The following is a 17500-nucleotide window of genomic DNA, read 5'->3' as shown; positions in this document are numbered from 1 at the left end:
AGGATGATCTACTCCAGACCGCATGTTTCTAGCAACTCCAAAAAAGTGGAAAAACAAACACAACATACAAATCACTTAAAATCCTCTATTCTGGAATGAAGATATGTGTTCATCACAAATCATCAGACGCTGGCGGAATAAGATGCTACAGATAAACGTTCACTCAGTGACGCACCATGAGCCGTGAAGTTCTCCAGGGTCTTATGCTAACTGGTTTATGCTAACTGGTTTGAGTTCCTTTGTTTTCTCCCTCACCTGTTCTTTAGTCTCCTCTAAAGACATTCTCTCCTCCATCTCTTTCTTTCTCTTCCTCTCCTCTTCCTCTCTCAGTTTCTGCTCCATCATCTTATCCACCTCCTCCTCCTCTATAACAGAGCAAATATCACCTTCAACACCAACAACACACAACCTTTAACACAGAAAGACAAACACACTTTACCACAACGCCGTAAGTGGAGCGCTGGGTCCTGAGAGCCAGTCATCACATGCTGTATCCTATAGATTCACAAAGCATTAATATCCATAACGCCAACACAGAAAAACACAGGCATTACTGTTGGAGATGAGGATAAACATTGGATAAAAAAGTTCCCACAGTTAATGGTAAAATGTAACTCTGCCGTTGTGCTAAGCTGTAGGTTATTAATGTAATCAGTCTGTCTGATAAACTCTCACTGCCCTGTGTCACTGCCTCTCTTAGGCGCAAATGTGGACAGGCAGGATTGTGCGTCAGAAAAACCAGGCCAGAAGAATCATGTCAATGCTTTAATGAGTAGGAGGCTAACTGTGTAATCAGGCAGTATCACAGTAGAGGTGAACAGTCCCTGTAAGGAGCTATAGTGTGACTTTGTGTTACTCTCTGTTTTGGCAGGGTCAGGGTCAGGGGTCCCATGCACTGCGTGTAGCTGAAGAACTGCGGGAGTGTCCAAAGTGTCCAAATAAACACTTAGATTCCACGTCAGAGCCACGTCAGAGCCGCGTCAGAGCCAGTGAGCAGTCTGGTAAGGTTTTCACAGGAAAACCTTCTGTCAGAGAAGTGAACTCTGCTAATACTTTGACTGGAACATGGTGCTACGGCTGAACAGACCAAAACTGAATTGTTTGGTCAATCAGAGGATATGATTTCAACTGTTTACACATGTACAGTCATACAAATGTACATATATACGTTGTCACTGTTTCTCTGCTATGACCCAGAGCAGAAAAGTGCTCACCTTGTCTCTTCCTCTCTCTCTCTCTCATGATGTGTTTGTGTAGCGCACGGGCCATGGCGTTGGACAGTTTGGGCCTCTCCAGTAGAGCCGGCATTATGGTGGGAATTGGAGGGGCCAGCTGGAGAACACACACACACACACACACACACACAAATCAGATGAACTGATGTATGAAAACGTGGACAAACTTGCATATAACGCTATCTGACATTCGGTTTCCCACTCCTAACTACCGCGGCGACATGGGCGTTTGATCAGTTAAAAAACGTTACCTGTGTTTTTTCTAAGGTTACCACATCTAATCAGAGATAATCGTCGTCTATTTCAGTAGAGTCATAAAACAGTAAAAGTTAATTACATTTGCTTAGATCAATACTGACAGTAAAATAAACAAATTCATATCAAGACAGGAGTATACAGACAACGTATCAATGATCTGTTAAAAGGTTATTTCACAAACACATAATAGAGCGGTCAAAAACATGACAGCTCAGGATCTAGCACCTGCGCTGATCAACTTACCATGTCAGCTCTTAAAACGAAAGACTTAAATGTCTTACAGCGGATATAAACTAATTATCTAGTTAACCATCTACTGCTAGAGACCCGAAGGATGCCGGGGAAAGCTAGCTGGCTAAGCTAGTCGCTATTGAGCCTTATAATTCAAATAAATTCCAGGTTAAGTGAAGGTGTCATACGTTGCCAGGAAGTTTTCGTACTAAGATAAATTAGCGTCCTGTTTATAAGAAATCTAAAATCTTAAGCATTTGGTCATCTTCGGATGGTAAAGCTACTCTGACAGCTTAGCCAGCTAACCACAAATAGCTAACTGAAAATGCAACTCCTTAGTGAAAACTCGTGGAATCTTCATTGAACGCACTTTCATCCGTGTCTGAAATTATATCTCTTGAGCTTGTTTTGTGGATATTTTTGGTAAACTGTTATGCCTTAAGATGGGAACTAAGAAAACGTCTCTCTCATTTTCACTACGTTCTGTGTCGCTAGAAATGTCTCGGAATGATCAGTAATCCAATGCTTCGGCTTCCGGTGCCGTGCTAAAGCCAAAGATGGCACAACAAGCCAAGATGAACCACAGCATAATCAATGGGAACGCATCGCACGCAGTGGTCAGAGTTGAAAGACTGCTAGCGACGTCAGGCATATGTTAACCATCTTGATAGGGCTAATCGGGATAGAATAACGAACACTAATGTCAGCTATTTCTTACATTAGGGTGCCATCCTGTGGTGTAGCAGAAAATTCTAAATTTCATGATATACGTATTTGTGAATGATAGAAATGATAGGCAAAACAGAAAGGTGTTTCTATCGACAGTATAGTTGCTGAAGACAAACAGCAAAGCATTGTAGCTTACTAAGTAGTTGGCTTATTAGTTTGTTGTCCAGCTTGATAGCCAACTTTAGCTACTTGGTCAAATCTGGTTAGTTCAGATTAGGCTTTATAATTATCTTGTGCGCGTTGTTTAAATTGTGCGCGTTGTTTAATTTCATTAATATACCTCAGTCCCCGCCCAGATCCCCATACGTTCTATTACAAGATGCGGTTCGTCTTGGCTTGTTATACTATCTTTGCTGTCGGCATCAAATCACCAAGCAAGATTTGACTAAGGATCTACGAAGCGTTGAGATACATTTGCGGCAGACATCACTCCGAGTACAACTTACGCCGTTTCTTGAATTCAGTCAACAAGGCGGACCAGATGGCTATTCGTTTTATTTCGTATTTACAAATCACTTGTAATGGTAGTTAAATGTCATTAACTTATTCGAGCAAGTTAATTAACAGTAAGTCAGAGTAAATTGACTCCTGACGTCTTCTTTGCAAAATTCCTGAAGTAATTTTAACAATAACAAGGTTAAACTTGCCAGTTCTCTTAGGTCACGAGACTAAATCGATGAATAGCTAGTGACATGGGGCCATCCAGCGGATATCTTCGCCATATGTTAACGCGTTATTTGTTATCAAAAGTGTGCTCTCATCATTCTTGTATCTTTACATCTGTTTACATTTTTTTCTACGGGGGGGGGGGGCTGTACTGCGAAGGGAGTTTAACCCATTCAGATTTAACTCGGGGGTTATCAAGGAAAGTCAGGGTTGGCAAATTCTGAGTTGGTGTTAAACGGTACTACAAAAGTCATTACAGTTTTTCTCAATAGCGTAGACACAATTCCTGGAACAATTCACCGTTTTCTCAAATCTTCACACACAGTTTTGAAAACGCACACCCAGTGGTACAAACATCTCGCTTCTGGTTCCAATTCAAACTTTCCCCTCAGCAACACACACAAGCCATCATAAACACAGACTAGACTGTCTGCTATACGCTGGAGGGATTAATTCAAAACACTGCTACCAAAATGTTTAGAATAGGTTTTCAGAGAAATAATTTGGAACTTTGTAAAATGACAGCACTGACTATCCAGATGACCCTTTCAGCAGCACCCTGGGGAGAGAAATTCAAAATAGAACTATAATAACGACCTCTTACATTAGTGGATAAGGATTAGTGGATACCCAATTTCCAAAAGCTTTATTTCCAAATGCAGTAAAATATACAGGTCACTCAGTATCAGTATCAGCATCAGCATCTGTGTTCTCATCATCTGGTCTCAGATCTGGGTCATGCCACAATATCTCATCAACATCACACATTATGTTTGCTCTTGCCAGGCAGTGTGGGAAAAATGCCCTTGTGTACCTTAGAAAACCCTGGACATACTCCACAGACACATCACCATAAGCGTCCACCGTTGCCTCCGGGACGTTTTGCTGTGCGTAGGGGTTGCGGTCATACATTGTCCACCACGATGCTGAGAAAAATTCCCCAGTTGGATTCAGAAGTGGGGAATATGCTGGAAAAAAAGGAAGGCGAACCTGGGATGGTCACTGAACCAGGCGCGAACAAGAGTAGCCCGATGGAAACTCACGTTATCCCAAATGACAAGATATTGGGCTTGCTTTGGTTGCCATGGCTGCCCTTCCTGTTGAGCAGTGTTATTGTGCAGCTGACTGAAGGAGCTGTGCCGTGTTGCATGGACCCACTTTTGACATGGTGATGGTGGAGGACGCCACAATCGCTGATGTTGCTTCTCCTCTGGCCAGGAACATGTGTGATGGCACGGTGGCTAATGATATTGTGCCCCCTTTTGCGCCTTTTTGTGAGGTTGAACCCTGCCTCATCAATGAAGATATACTCATGCGGGTCAGGCCTGGCATCCAGCTCAAAGATTCTCTACAGAAGTCAAAAAACTATTTATTGACCCTGCAATTCTGATTGTTGTATTGACAATTTTTAGGCATAGTGTTTTTGCCTGGAGAAAGGTGTGCTCTTTGAGTTTAGGTTGTGATAACTTGAGTTAATTATATTGAGAGCATGTGTTTGCTAAATGAACATATAGTGCACTTTTGTGTGGGGTTTTGTAGAAAGAGTTTTGAATATTGACACGTGTGGAGACAGGTGAATAGTGTTTACGGTTATGGGGAATGTGTGTGTGTTTTCGGGAACGATGTAAAGGTATGGGTTTTTGTGCTAAAGGAACCAGTTTTTGTGTTTAAGCAATCAAGAAAAACGGTAGGTTGTTGTTCAGTTGATTCTTCGTTAAGTTTGTGTGCGTTCACATAAAAGGGGCGTGTTCGGCAACGCAGGTCGAGTTTTTGCATAATGGCTCGTGTGCCGTGTTTTTCCCTGTACTTCGGATATGAGGAGTTTTAGTGCGTGCGTATGTGTGTGCATAAGCGCAAGCACGCGTGTGACACTTGTCTCGAATTTAAAATCTCACTCCAACCAGCTGACCAAAGTTGGCAACCCTGAATTAAGTAGAGGCAATATTTCAGATTTTAAAATATACATAATAAATTGAAAATTGTGCTGATAACGTAAAGGCAAACGTGGCCTTGCAGCAGCGGGGAAATCAGTGCAGTCTGTTTAGGGATCTCAAGGATCTGTCAATGGGTTTTAAAAAAATGTTTATATGTGAACAGATTAGGCGTGAGATTTCTTGCGTGAGTGTAAAAGCGTGAGATTAAGGCTGAAAGTGTGAGTGTCACGCCAGATGCGTCAGAGTTGGCAACCATGTGTGTGACAGATGTAGGCTACTTCATAGTTCGGTAATGCAGATTATTGTCAGCCAATTGCATAAGAGAACCTGCATTCTCCGGTGCGTGTGTGTGCTTGAGAGAGAGAGGGACAGAGAGAGAGTTACAGAGAGAGGGGAAGAGAAGGTGGAAGGTGGACTAGTAATCACAGCCTAGCCTATTGCACAAAATGTTTCTGTAAATTTTTTATAACTTAATCGGTACGCTGCTTTTTGTCACTTTTAGACCCGACCCGCGTATTTTCTAATAAACTTACCCGAACCCGCCCGACCCGCGGGACGCGAGGGTTATGGGTCCACCCGCGCATCACTACTGGACAAACCAGTTACCTCGCTTCGTAGTACAGCCCTCTGTTGTCTGTTACCTCGGGTTTTGTACACACCAAAGAAAAACAATCGTCATTCCATGACTCGTCATCTTCGCTTTTCCTGCGTACAGCTACGCGCATGTTTCCCTGTTAATATAGATTAATCTGTTTAACTGTGCACCATATCTAATTTTATTTACCGTCAGGTAATAAATGCATTAGTCATTCTGTGTTTTCGATATACCTCAACGTCCTGTATTTTTTCCTACACTGTTACAGAACAGAGGTACTAAGCGAAAACAGTTCGTGGAGTTTTCATACATTCCACAGTAAGATTTAACAGAGCATTCGTCGCCGATATTTTGGTAAGACGTCCTTTGTATCGGTGGCACACCGTGTCCGGGTGATTGCCCAGAGAAGCATGACTGCTCTAGCCCAGAGTCATCAGCGCATCTCACTGATCCCTTGATCTGTAATAATGGCATTTTTTTTGCATGTCTTTACTTTGGACTCAAAAAACGACAAAAGTAACACATTAATCACACAGACTGGGGGATACTAGGTTTATAATAAGTTTATGATGATTATAAGTGTTAAGTTACAGAAACACAAGTGAGTAACACAGGCAACGGAGAACAAAAGTAAAACACTAACCCATGATTCACTCACACAAGAACATCAAAATGATCCATGTCTTTGTCAGAATATTACACAAACGCTTGGGCCATGAATAATAAAAGCCAAACAAATCAACAATCTACTTTAAAGAAGCAGCAAACAAGTTCTATTTCACTAGGAAACTTCAGCTGCAATCTCTCAAACTAACAACCAGTTCAATTCCTTTGGAACAATGTAAAAACATTGGCAATTGGAAATAGACTTGAAGTTTGCTTTGAAAAAGAAACATGTGGTATGATAGTCCAGTGTTACCCAGCCTTTTGGTCAATGCAGCCCAGACAGAACACCCCTCAGACAGCCCCGTGCTCCCTTACCTTCCATCTCCATCACACTCAAACACAACATGTGTCAGGACAAACCAGCATCAGCAGGGAGATGTGTGTGAGAAACAGAACATCTGGGCAGAAAAAATCAAATCTATATCTACACGTGAGAGCCTATCAGATACATCAGCACAGAGACCCGCAGAGAGGAGAGGAGGAGATAGAGACAGAAGAGAAGAGAGTGAGAGAATGAAAGAGAAGAAATGATGAGGATGTAGTGAGATCAGAACGATGATCGACCAGACGTGTGCAGAGAGCATATGAAAGTGCAGTCAGTGGGTACTTTCAGATGGATGACGTTTATTGATTTGCTTTAAAGGGGTGGGAATCAGGGCTTTCAGAGAGGTGTGAGTGTGTGTGTGTGTGTGTGTGAAGTTATTCGGCGTCTCTCTGGGTGTATCCGTACACACTCTCATCACTGTAGGCGATGTAGAGGAAAAAGTCTTCCTCATGGTGTTCCTGAAATGGTCAAAACAGAGAAACCATTACACCACAAACTGGGTTTAGACAGAGAAACTATTACACCACAAACTGGGTTTAGACAGAGAAACTATTACACCACAAACTGGGTTTAGACTAGGGCTGTATCGAACGCCCCTTTTGGCCGTTGGAAGTTTAACCTTTTTCACCTGAGGCTTTGAATGTGTGTGGCGTGACGTCATGGTTTTGACCTGCTGTTTTGGGATGCTCTACTTTCTATTCAATAACATGAATAAACAAATAGTGTATATGAGAAACTACAGGTCACAAGTTTTTTTTCTTTAGTTTAACACTCTTTAATAGACACTATTTAATAAACATAAGAGCATCAACATAAAGAATCCAGTGTCTGACATGCAGTAAATTATCGGCCTCATGAAAACCCATTATAGTCTCTGCTGAACGCAGTTGCAAACTCTGCTTAAGCTAAAATGAATAAAATTCTTTAGGCCCAATAACAGACTGTTTAGTCAGAAAAGTCGGCGGCTATTATACCAAAATGAAAAGGCCTTAAAGCCTGATAATAAAGTAAAGTTGCCACACTCATCAGCAGCTGTCAAATATAGTCCACGAATGCGGAGGTTGCACATTAAGAAAATACAATAGAGCTGTATCAAATAGACGTGCACGTTTCAGATGGTTTCCCAAATGTGCTGTTGAGTGATGGTTCATGAGTTTTATCTTCCATATCTGGTACTCTGCTTTTGTTTATCATCATCAATAAGCTTAAAATGCCTCCAAACCAGGGATTTGTGGACATTTTTTTTGTCCAGGACTGAGAATAATGAACGAATGTTAGTCCTAGCTTATGTGAAAATTTATGACGCCTTGATGGAGAGCAACTCAAGGCTTCTGTTACTGAAATTCAAAAAGTGCAAATGTGTGTTTATTGGCAAAATTGTTCATGTTAAATGATAATAAAAAAGTAGGCCACTTTAATATCTAAATTTCTTGTATTACAGTAGCAATAACCTTAAAACTGAGCACCCATCCTAGTAATCGAATGCTTAATTTTACAATCGAATGCCAATTCAATGAATGAAGCTTCAAAGCTTTGAGTTTTTTCAGTACAGCCCTAGTTTACACAGCAGAAAAACTACTTTCAGATTACAGCAAGACACAGAGAAACTACTGTCAGATTACTGCAAGACACAGAAACTACTGTCAGATTACTGCAAGACACAGAGAAACTACTGTCAGATTACAGCAAGACACAGAGAAACTACTGTCAGATTACTGCAAGACACAGAGAAAGCACTGTCAGATTACTGCAAGACACAGAGAAATTACTGTCAGATTACTGCAAGACACAGAGAAAGCACTGTCAGATTACTGCAAGACACAGAGAAACTACTGTCAGATTACAGCAAGACACAGAGAAACTACTGTCAGATTACTGCAAGACACAGAGAAATTACTGTCAGATTACTGCAAGACACAGAGAAAGCACTGTCAGATTACTGCAAGACACAGAGAAACTACTGTCAGATTACAGCAAGACACAGAGAAACTACTGTCAGATTACTGCAAGACACAGAGAAAGCACTGTCAGATTACTGCAAGACACAGAGAAATTACTGTCAGATTACTGCAAGACACAGAGAAAGCACTGTCAGATTACTGCAAGACACAGAGAAACTACTGTCAGATTACAGCAAGACACAGAGAAACTACTGTCAGATTACTGCAAGACACAGAGAAATTACTGTCAGATTACTGCAAGACACAGAGAAAGCACTGTCAGATTACTGCAAGACACAGAGAAACTACTGTCAGATTACAGCAAGACACAGAGAAACTACTGTCAGATTACTGCAAGACACAGAGAAAGCACTGTCAGATTACTGCAAGACACAGAGAAAGCACTGTCAGATTACTGCAAGACACAGAGAAACTACTGTCAGATTACAGCAAGACACAGAGAAAGCACTGTCAGATTACTGCAAGACACAGAGAAAGCACTGTCAGATTACTGCAAGACACAGAGAAATTACTGTCAGATTACTGCAAGACACAGAGAAACTACTGTCAGATTACAGCAAGACACAGAGAAACTACTGTCAGATTACTGCAAGACACAGAGAAAGCACTGTCAGATTACTGCAAGACACAGAGAAAGCACTGTCAGATTACTGCAAGACACAGACAAACTACTGTCAGATTACAGCAAGACACAGAGAAACTACTGTCAGATTACTGCAAGACACAGAGAAAGCACTGTCAGATTACTGCAAGACACAGAGAAATTACTGTCAGATTACTGCAAGACACAGAGAAACTACTGTCAGATTACAGCAAGACACAGAGAAACTACTGTCAGATTACTGCAAGACACAGAGAAAGCACTGTCAGATTACTGCAAGACACAGAGAAAGCACTGTCAGATTACAGCAAGACACAGAGAAACTACTGTCAGATTACTGCAAGACACAGAGAAAGCACTGTCAGATTACTGCAAGACACAGAGAAAGCATATTTATGAACAAGGCACAAGCCACGCATAAGAAAAATGCAAGAACAGACCAACGGTCAGAACAAGAAAGGCCAAGAATTCAGACAGAGGAGAATCAAAGGGAAGAAAGCCCAGAGGGGCAGGACACGCAGGGACAGAGGGAGACAGAGGAGAGAGAGAAACGACAGAGTTCAATGAGGAAGAGGAAGAGGAAGAGAAGAGAGAAAGAATGAATGACACAGCGGAATGATTAAGTGGGAAGAGCTAAGGAGAGCAGGAGAAGGGCAGAGGAGGAGAGGAGCAGGCAGGGAGGGGGGAGGTGTACCTGGTAGAGGAGTCCCATGGTGGCAGAGGTGGGGGGGATGACGTTGTTGACGAAGAAGAAGAGTGCGTCCTCAGCACGCAGGTGGATCCGCTTCCGAATGAGGAAGTAGAACTGTCCCACTGCAGAATTATTCATAAAGATATTGTAATATATGGATCTCTCTGCACAGAGCACAGAGAAGTTCCATAAGAGGATGAGAGGAAGTCACATATATCCGCATCAGTTAAAAAGAGACCAGAAACCAAAACACACACACACATACATACATACATATATGTGTGTGTGTGTGTGTGTGTGTGTGTGTGTGTGTTTGTGCATGTACAATCTATGTATGTGCAGTTTTACAAATACACCCAGAGCATGACGGCTTTGTGGGGCAATGCTGCTGCTATTATCTGACTGTTACGGGCAGCCACAGCAAGCATTGAGGGAGAACCCAGACAAACGGAGGCCGATCAACAGGTCTGAAAAAAGACAGAGCTCTTTCCACCTCAGGCTGCGAGACACAATAACTCACCTGTCAGATCGGACGGCACCAGATACTTCTTCTTGTCCAGATCTCCTATTCTGGCTTTGGGTGCTTTTTCAACGATCACCTGAAAAATGACACAGAATGAACCTAATCAGACTGGATCAAATGCCACAGGAATGACATCATCGACACTAGGACAGTCATGTGCTAAGGGAGTGTACTCTGGTTCTAGGCTTAGGCCAAACAGTTAATGAAGGTCATGTCAGGTGATTAAAACCGACTGGAATATTGAGGTTGCACAAAACAACTAACTTGTAAGTAAACACCATCTACTGTGGTGAATAATAAGTGATCACCTATGAAACTATAAAGGAATGTCCAAGATTAGAATTAAAATGGGTACTTTTCCACTCCCCTCACATGTAACTGTGTACACACTTTCTAGATCAACTGGCTAAAACACAAGTATACACAGTTATACGCATTTATAAAAGCACTCATAAACTCTTCATACAATATTAAAACATTCCATTGTTCACTAGCCACCTGTCACACCGACAGAGTTTGTTAGCTTGTCAGCTATGCGGTTCATTGAATGTTTTGATTGCCCACTCGAGCCGGGCATTGAGTTAATACTCTAGGCGTATATTTTAGGTATAAACACAGAGAAAGCATGTCACAACATACATGTCCCATGGCTGTCAACGACAAATCATTCCACATGTTTGGCTGGATAAGCGGTAGCCAGCTAAAATAACTCGCCATTTTATTAAAATCCAGTTGGAGGACAGGCGAATGACAGCGAATGTTAATCATTTAACTTCTGAAATCGTGTTTCAACGCGACACATTTGGATCATCAGAATTTCAAAATTCAGGTTTCCGCAATGAATTTGCACTGTCATTGACAACGAGCTAAAGCATAGGTATATAATTTGCCTCGACAGGCCCGCTAGCATTAGCGTTGGTTAGCTAGCTACTGGTAAACAACAGAGCAGGCGACCAAAGATGAACTCACAGGCACTCTGTCCGGGTATTTCTTTCTTATTTTCTCACCCTCAGACCGTCTCTTCTCAAAGGGATGCTCCTCTTTGTACATAAATTTCATTGTTAGGGAACTGGGAGACCTCCAAAAGTCTCCGTTTATATTTGCTGTCCTTAAGTCGACACTGTTTACTGAGTCAAACTGAAACGATATCGATGACGTGTTTAAGGGGAGGGGTTACGTAAGCACGCAACAAGGCTCACGCAGGTTGATTATTCAATTTCAGTTCGGGGTCCGTTTTTATTGACGTAACGGTTTACTAACTTAACGATAAACTACGTTGTGATACTTCGAATTGACAGATTTTAGATAATTGCTCAATAGCTTCAAATAAAGAATCCGTTTCTTTGAAACAATCATTTACATCACTTAAGAATTAAATAGCACAATTAATCAAAATAACAATGCCTGGGACAAACTTCCCATGAAACTTTCGATGCTGTACACTTATTCAGCTACTAAATGAGTATTTCCCCTTCTTAACTGTATATGCAACATCAACATATTCCCTGAAATGCAAGTGAAGCCAAAGGAGACAACGGGTGGTGAGAGTTTTTATTGGAAAGGAGCACAGAGCAGTGGACCTGTGTCAGATGGCTGTGTTCTGAGGCTACACGTTTGCATTGTTCACCAGGCAGAACAGGTCAAGTACACAGAAAAGACTTAAAAACATGACATGGCTGTGGGGGAGAGGGAGACAGGTACCTGAAGAACACAACCCAAAAAAAGGGGCCAGGTGCAAATAAGGAGAAAAGCACCATAATTCTAAACGAAAGAGTTTCTAAATGAGAATAACAGCCTGAGGCAGAAACAGAAGATTCCAGTTGGTGGGTGTGTGCGGGCGGGATAGGGCCACACCCCTGAGGATGATGGGTGAATATGTGAAGTTCGAGTTGGAGAAAAAAAAGAGAGAGAATTCACTCTCATTTCACCCACTCCCGAAAAACATTTTTCCTCCAAAATGACTGAGTCTTTGAGTCTTTGCTCTTCAGAGTCTGTCTGTGCTGAGACACAGTGTAGGAATCCCTGTTCATTGTTCATCACGAGTTTAAAAAGTAAAGTTTCTTTCCTTATAAATCGATACAATCTCTTTGATTCATTCAGGGTTGTCCAGAAGGTTTCTGCATTAGCCAGTAAATGTCGCCAGTGGAAACCAATACCTTACGGTGAGAAAGTGGATGTTACTGTCACTGTGGATTAAACTCAACACCCTTACAGCTCAGACAGAACTGCACCTCTATATATACTGATCAACTCTGTCAGTGAGACCAACCTGAGATGGCAGACAGCACAGAGAGAAAGAGGAGGAGGGGGGGAGGGGGGGGGAGAGGAGAGGGAGAGGGAGAGAGAGAGAGAGAGAGAGAAAGAGAAAGAGAGAGAGAGAGAATTAGGCAGAGAAATAAGTGCCAAGTGAATCATTAGAGGAGGACGGACTGGCGTCATAGTCTGTTTTTCTTGTTAATTCTCCCATTAAAAAAAAAATTTTAAAAATCATACAGCAGTAAATGAAAGAGCAAACCCGAACGTTTCCACAGAGAAACACAGACATGCACTCTCACAACCCAACACTGTAAGGCAGTCTCCATTCTGGAAAAACCATAAAGGGAAAAGAAGATCATCTATAATAGCATCCCAACATCCTTTTCTCTCTTCGCTGTCTCACTCTATTGGGCCATAGAAAGTCCTATGGAGAAGAGGACTGTGCAGCTGCAGCAGCCGCAGGCTGGGCGCCTAGCGACCCGCGGGGCAAGGCATGTCCAATAAAATTAAGGAAAACAAAACCAAAAAAAGCACAAAGGGGTGAGACAGAAGACATGCCCCCTGCCCAGTTCTGCCAATCACCACAGCCGGTGTTGGTGGAGGTTTCGACTAAGGACGGACCGCACATCTGACGTGAACCTAGGAAAGGACAAGCAATTAGAACACAGAGCACAAGGACATATATGGTAGAGAATCCTGGGAACTGTAGTCCAGTTTTACCTCAATGCATCCAACATGGGGAGCAGGTTGAGAAGTGCTGTGTCACTTGGGTCACTGAACCACGACTTTATAGGTATGGCATTATCTATGAGGTGGACAGAGAGAGACAGAGAGACTTTATAGGTATGGCATTATCTATGAGGTGGACAGAGAGAGACGGAGAGACTTTATAGGTGTGGCATTATCTATGAGGTGGACAGAGGGAGACAGAGAGACTTTATAGGCATGGCATTATCTATGAGGTGGACAGAGAGAGACAGAGAGACTTTATAGGTGTGGCATTATCTATGAGGTGGACAGAGAGAGACAGAGAGACTTTATAGGTGTGGCATTATCTATGAGGTGGACAGAGAGAGACAGAGAGACTTTATAGGTATGGCATTATCTATGAGGTGGACAGAGAGAGACAGAGAGACTTTATAGGTGTGGCATTATCTATGAGGTGGACAGAGAGAGACAGAGAGACTTTATAGGTGTGGCATTATCTATGAGGTGGACAGAGAGAGACAGAGAGACTTTATAGGTATGGCATTATCTATGAGGTGGACAGAGAGAGACAGAGAGACTTTATAGGTATGGCATTATCTATGAGGTGGACAGAGAGAGACAGAGAGACTTTATAGGTGTGGCATTATCTATGAGGTGGACAGAGAGAGACAGAGAGACTTTATAGGTATGGCATTATCTATGAGGTGGACAGAGGGAGACAGAGAGACTTTATAGGTATGGCATTATCTATGAGGTGGACAGAGAGAGACAGAGAGACTTTATAGGTGTGGCATTATCTATGAGGTGGACACAGAGAGACAGAGAGACTTTATAGGTATGGCATTATCTATGAGGTGGACAGAGAGAGACAGAGAGACTTTATAGGTATGGCATTATCTATGAGGTGGACAGAGAGAGACAGAGAGACTTTATAGGTATGGCATTATCTATGAGGTGGACAGAGAGAGACAGAGAGACTTTATAGGTATGGCATTATCTATGAGGTGGACAGAGAGAGACAGAGAGACTTTATAGGTGTGGCATTATCTATGAGGTGGACAGAGGGAGACAGAGAGACTTTATAGGTATGGCATTATCTATGAGGTGGACAGAGAGAGACAGAGAGACTTTATAGGTATGGCATTATCTATGAGGTGGACAGAGAGAGACAGAGAGACTTTATAGGTATGGCATTATCTATGAGGTGGACAGAGGGAGACAGAGAGACTTTATAGGTATGGCATTATCTATGAGGTGGACAGAGAGAGACAGAGAGACTTTATAGGTATGGCATTATCTATGAGGTGGACAGAGAGAGACAGAGAGACTTTATAGGTGTGGCATTATCTATGAGGTGGACAGAGGGAGACAGAGAGACTTTATAGGTATGGCATTATCTATGAGGTGGACAGAGAGAGACAGAGAGACTTTATAGGTGTGGCATTATCTATGAGGTGGACAGAGAGAGACAGAGAGACTTTATAGGTGCGGCATTATCTATGAGGTGGACAGAGAGAATTTATTTTCACTAACAAATCATATTACATGACAAAAAAGCTGCTAACAGCCACACTGATTGGGAGGAGTCTGCACTGGGAAACAATGATAACTCATTCCCCTATTAGCCGAAAGTTTTCATGATTTCAGCCGTGAGGATGTGACCTGTTGTGTAGTGGAAAAAGATGACAGTGTGGTAAAGTCCATTTCACTATGACTGACTGAGGGGTGAAAGGTTAAGTGTCAGGTGAGTGAGTGGTTGACTGAGGGGTGAAAGGTTAAGTGTCAGGTGAGTGAGTGGGTGACGGGTTGAGGGGTGAAAGGTTAAATGTCAGGTGAGTGAGTGGGTGACGGGTTGAGAGGTGAAAGGTTAAGTGTCAGGTGAGTGAGTGGGTGACGGGTTGAGGGGTGAAAGGTTAAATGTCAGGTGAGTGAGTGGGTAACAGGTTGAGAGGTGAAAGGTTAAGTGTCAGGTGAGTGAGTGGGTGACGGGTTGAGGGGTGAAAGGTTAAGTGTCAGGTGAGTGAGTGGTTGACTGAGGGGTGAAAGGTTAAGTGTCAGGTGAGTGAGTGGTTGACTGAGGGGTGAAAGGTTAAGTGTCAGGTGAGTGAGTGGGTGACGGGTTGAGGGGTGAAAGGTTAAGTGTCAGGTGAGTGAGTGGGTAACAGGTTTAGAGGTGAAAGGTTAAGTGTCAGGTGAGTGAGTGGTTGACTGAGGGGTGAAAGGTTAAGTGTCAGGTGAGTGAGTGGTTGACTGAGGGGTGAAAGGTTAAGTGTCAGGTGAGTGAGTGGTTGACTGAGGGGTGAAAGGTTAAGTGTCAGGTGAGTGAGTGGTTGACTGAGGGGTGAAAGGTTAAGTGTCAGGTGAGTGAGTGGTTGACTGAGGGGTGAAAGGTTAAGTGTCAGGTGAGTGAGTGGTTGACTGAGGGGTGAAAGGTTAAGTGTCAGGTGAGTGAGTGGTTGACTGAGGGGTGAAAGGTTAAGTGTCAGGTGAGTGAGTGGTTGACTGAGGGGTGAAAGGTTAAGTGTCAGGTGAGTGAGTGGGTGACGGGTTGAGGGGTGAAAGGTTAAGTGTCAGGTGAGTGAGTGGGTGACGGGTTGAGAGGTGAAAGGTTAAGTGTCAGGTGAGTGAGTGAGTACCTGGGTGACTGCGGTATGCTCCTGGTGAGTTGTCCAGGATGACTATACTGGACAGGTCACTGTGCACCACTGACAGGTCTTTAATATAACTGCCCAGATCCAGTGTGCAGTGCTGCAGAAGACACAAACACACTTACACACACATATCACCATCACATAAAAACATTACAACAACCTGAGCAGAGATCCAGTTCCACCTGCCTCCACAACAACCTGAGTCTGTCAGGGTGTCAGGGAACACATTCTGCTGGGATAATGGTGTGAGCTGACTTGTTGCGGAGGCAGTTGGAAATGGATCTTAACTCAGGTTGTGGTGTAGCTGTCTGTTTCATATGTAATGTAATTCATATGTAATGTATAGGTGTGATCTGTAATGTGTGTATGTTGTAAGCGTGATAAGTAGTGTGTGTGTGTGTGTGTGCGTGCGTGTGTGTGTCTGATATGTAATGTGTGTATGATGTAGCTGTACGTTTGATAAGTAACATATGTGAATGTGTGTGTATTTGTGTAAGTGTGGTTGTGTGTGTAGCCAGTTTTACCTGTCTATAATATCTGCGTTTGAGGATGCCTCTGTTATTGTCCAACTTGTCTGCTACTGCTGAGCCATAGATTTCCATACTGGCTGTAAACACGACCAGTTCGTACCACTGACTCACCTGAAAACACACGCACACACGCAAACATGCATACACACATACGTGCACACACACAGACACACGCACTCACAGTTACATTAAAATAAGCTCATATCCCTAACATGTAACTATGTTCTTCACAGTAAAAATCCCTCAACACATGTCTGACTGCAGACCTAGTCAGGACCACAGTGTCTGACTTTCCCTTCCACAGCTTAGAGTGGTGATAGGGCACAGGTGTAAACCCTGCCCAGTCAGAATCGACTGTGCCTCCAACTGTGTGTGTGTGTGTGTGTGTGTGTGTGTCTGATACGGATCTAGATACATGGGCTACAAAACAATGCAGGGATGATACGTTTCAATAAGGAACGATTCGGCGTGATTCATTTTTAATACAGAATGATTCGGCGTGATTCATTTTTAATACGGAACGATTCAGCGTGATTCATTTTTAATACGGAACGATTTGGCGTGATTCATTTTTAATACGGAACGATTCGGCGTGATTCATTTTCAATACGGAACGATTCGGCGTGATTCATTTTCAATACGGAACGATTCGGCGTGATTCATTTTCAATACGGAACGATTCGGCGTGATTCATTTTTAATACGGAATGATTCGGCGTGATTCATTTATAATACGGAACGATTCGGCGTGATTCATTTTTAATACGGAACGATTCGGCGTGATTCATTTTTAATACGGAACGATTCGGCGTGATTCATTTTTAATACGGAACGATTCGGCGTCATTCATTTCGGTGCAATTTGATGCGATATGATGCAAGCTGATACAATTCTTAACATGTGATTAATGTAGACATTCATTTTCCATTATAAATTAAAAT

General features: G+C 42.7%; 3 protein-coding genes across 3 annotated transcripts in view; all 3 read right to left on the bottom strand.

Annotated features, from left to right (window-relative positions):
• The window catches only part of gps2 (G protein pathway suppressor 2), a 16396-nt gene extending 14185 nt beyond the window's left edge, over window positions 1–2211 (bottom strand). The window contains exons 1-3 of the mRNA XM_030792810.1: window positions 1737–2211; window positions 1215–1332; window positions 256–365 (exon numbers count right to left, since the gene is read on the bottom strand). Of these exons, the coding sequence (XP_030648670.1) occupies window positions 256–365; window positions 1215–1332; window positions 1737–1739 (231 nt within the window). The 5' untranslated portion in view covers window positions 1740–2211. The remainder of the gene's footprint in view (window positions 1–255; window positions 366–1214; window positions 1333–1736) is intronic.
• Window positions 2212–6196: 3985 nt separating this feature from the next.
• Window positions 6197–11574, bottom strand: gabarapa (GABA(A) receptor-associated protein a). Its single transcript, XM_030792498.1, has 4 exons — window positions 11385–11574; window positions 10413–10491; window positions 9896–10014; window positions 6197–7097 (listed from the first exon to the last, which is right to left on the bottom strand). Exons 1-4 carry the CDS (start codon window positions 11472–11474, stop codon window positions 7014–7016), a joined length of 372 nt encoding a protein of 123 aa, XP_030648358.1. The 5' UTR covers window positions 11475–11574; the 3' UTR covers window positions 6197–7013.
• Window positions 11575–12878: 1304 nt separating this feature from the next.
• ctdnep1a (CTD nuclear envelope phosphatase 1a) overlaps window positions 12879–17500 on the bottom strand; it is a 14635-nt gene continuing 10013 nt past the window's right edge. The window contains exons 5-8 of the mRNA XM_030792497.1: window positions 16555–16671; window positions 16016–16127; window positions 13392–13476; window positions 12879–13310 (exon numbers count right to left, since the gene is read on the bottom strand). Of these exons, the coding sequence (XP_030648357.1) occupies window positions 13250–13310; window positions 13392–13476; window positions 16016–16127; window positions 16555–16671 (375 nt within the window). The 3' untranslated portion in view covers window positions 12879–13249. The remainder of the gene's footprint in view (window positions 13311–13391; window positions 13477–16015; window positions 16128–16554; window positions 16672–17500) is intronic.

This window comes from Chanos chanos, chromosome 15, assembly GCF_902362185.1.
Source record: "Chanos chanos chromosome 15, fChaCha1.1, whole genome shotgun sequence".
Taxonomy (NCBI): domain Eukaryota; kingdom Metazoa; phylum Chordata; class Actinopteri; order Gonorynchiformes; family Chanidae; genus Chanos; species Chanos chanos.
Note: the sequence above shows the minus strand (reverse complement) of the source record. Positions and strands in the feature narration are given on the sequence as shown.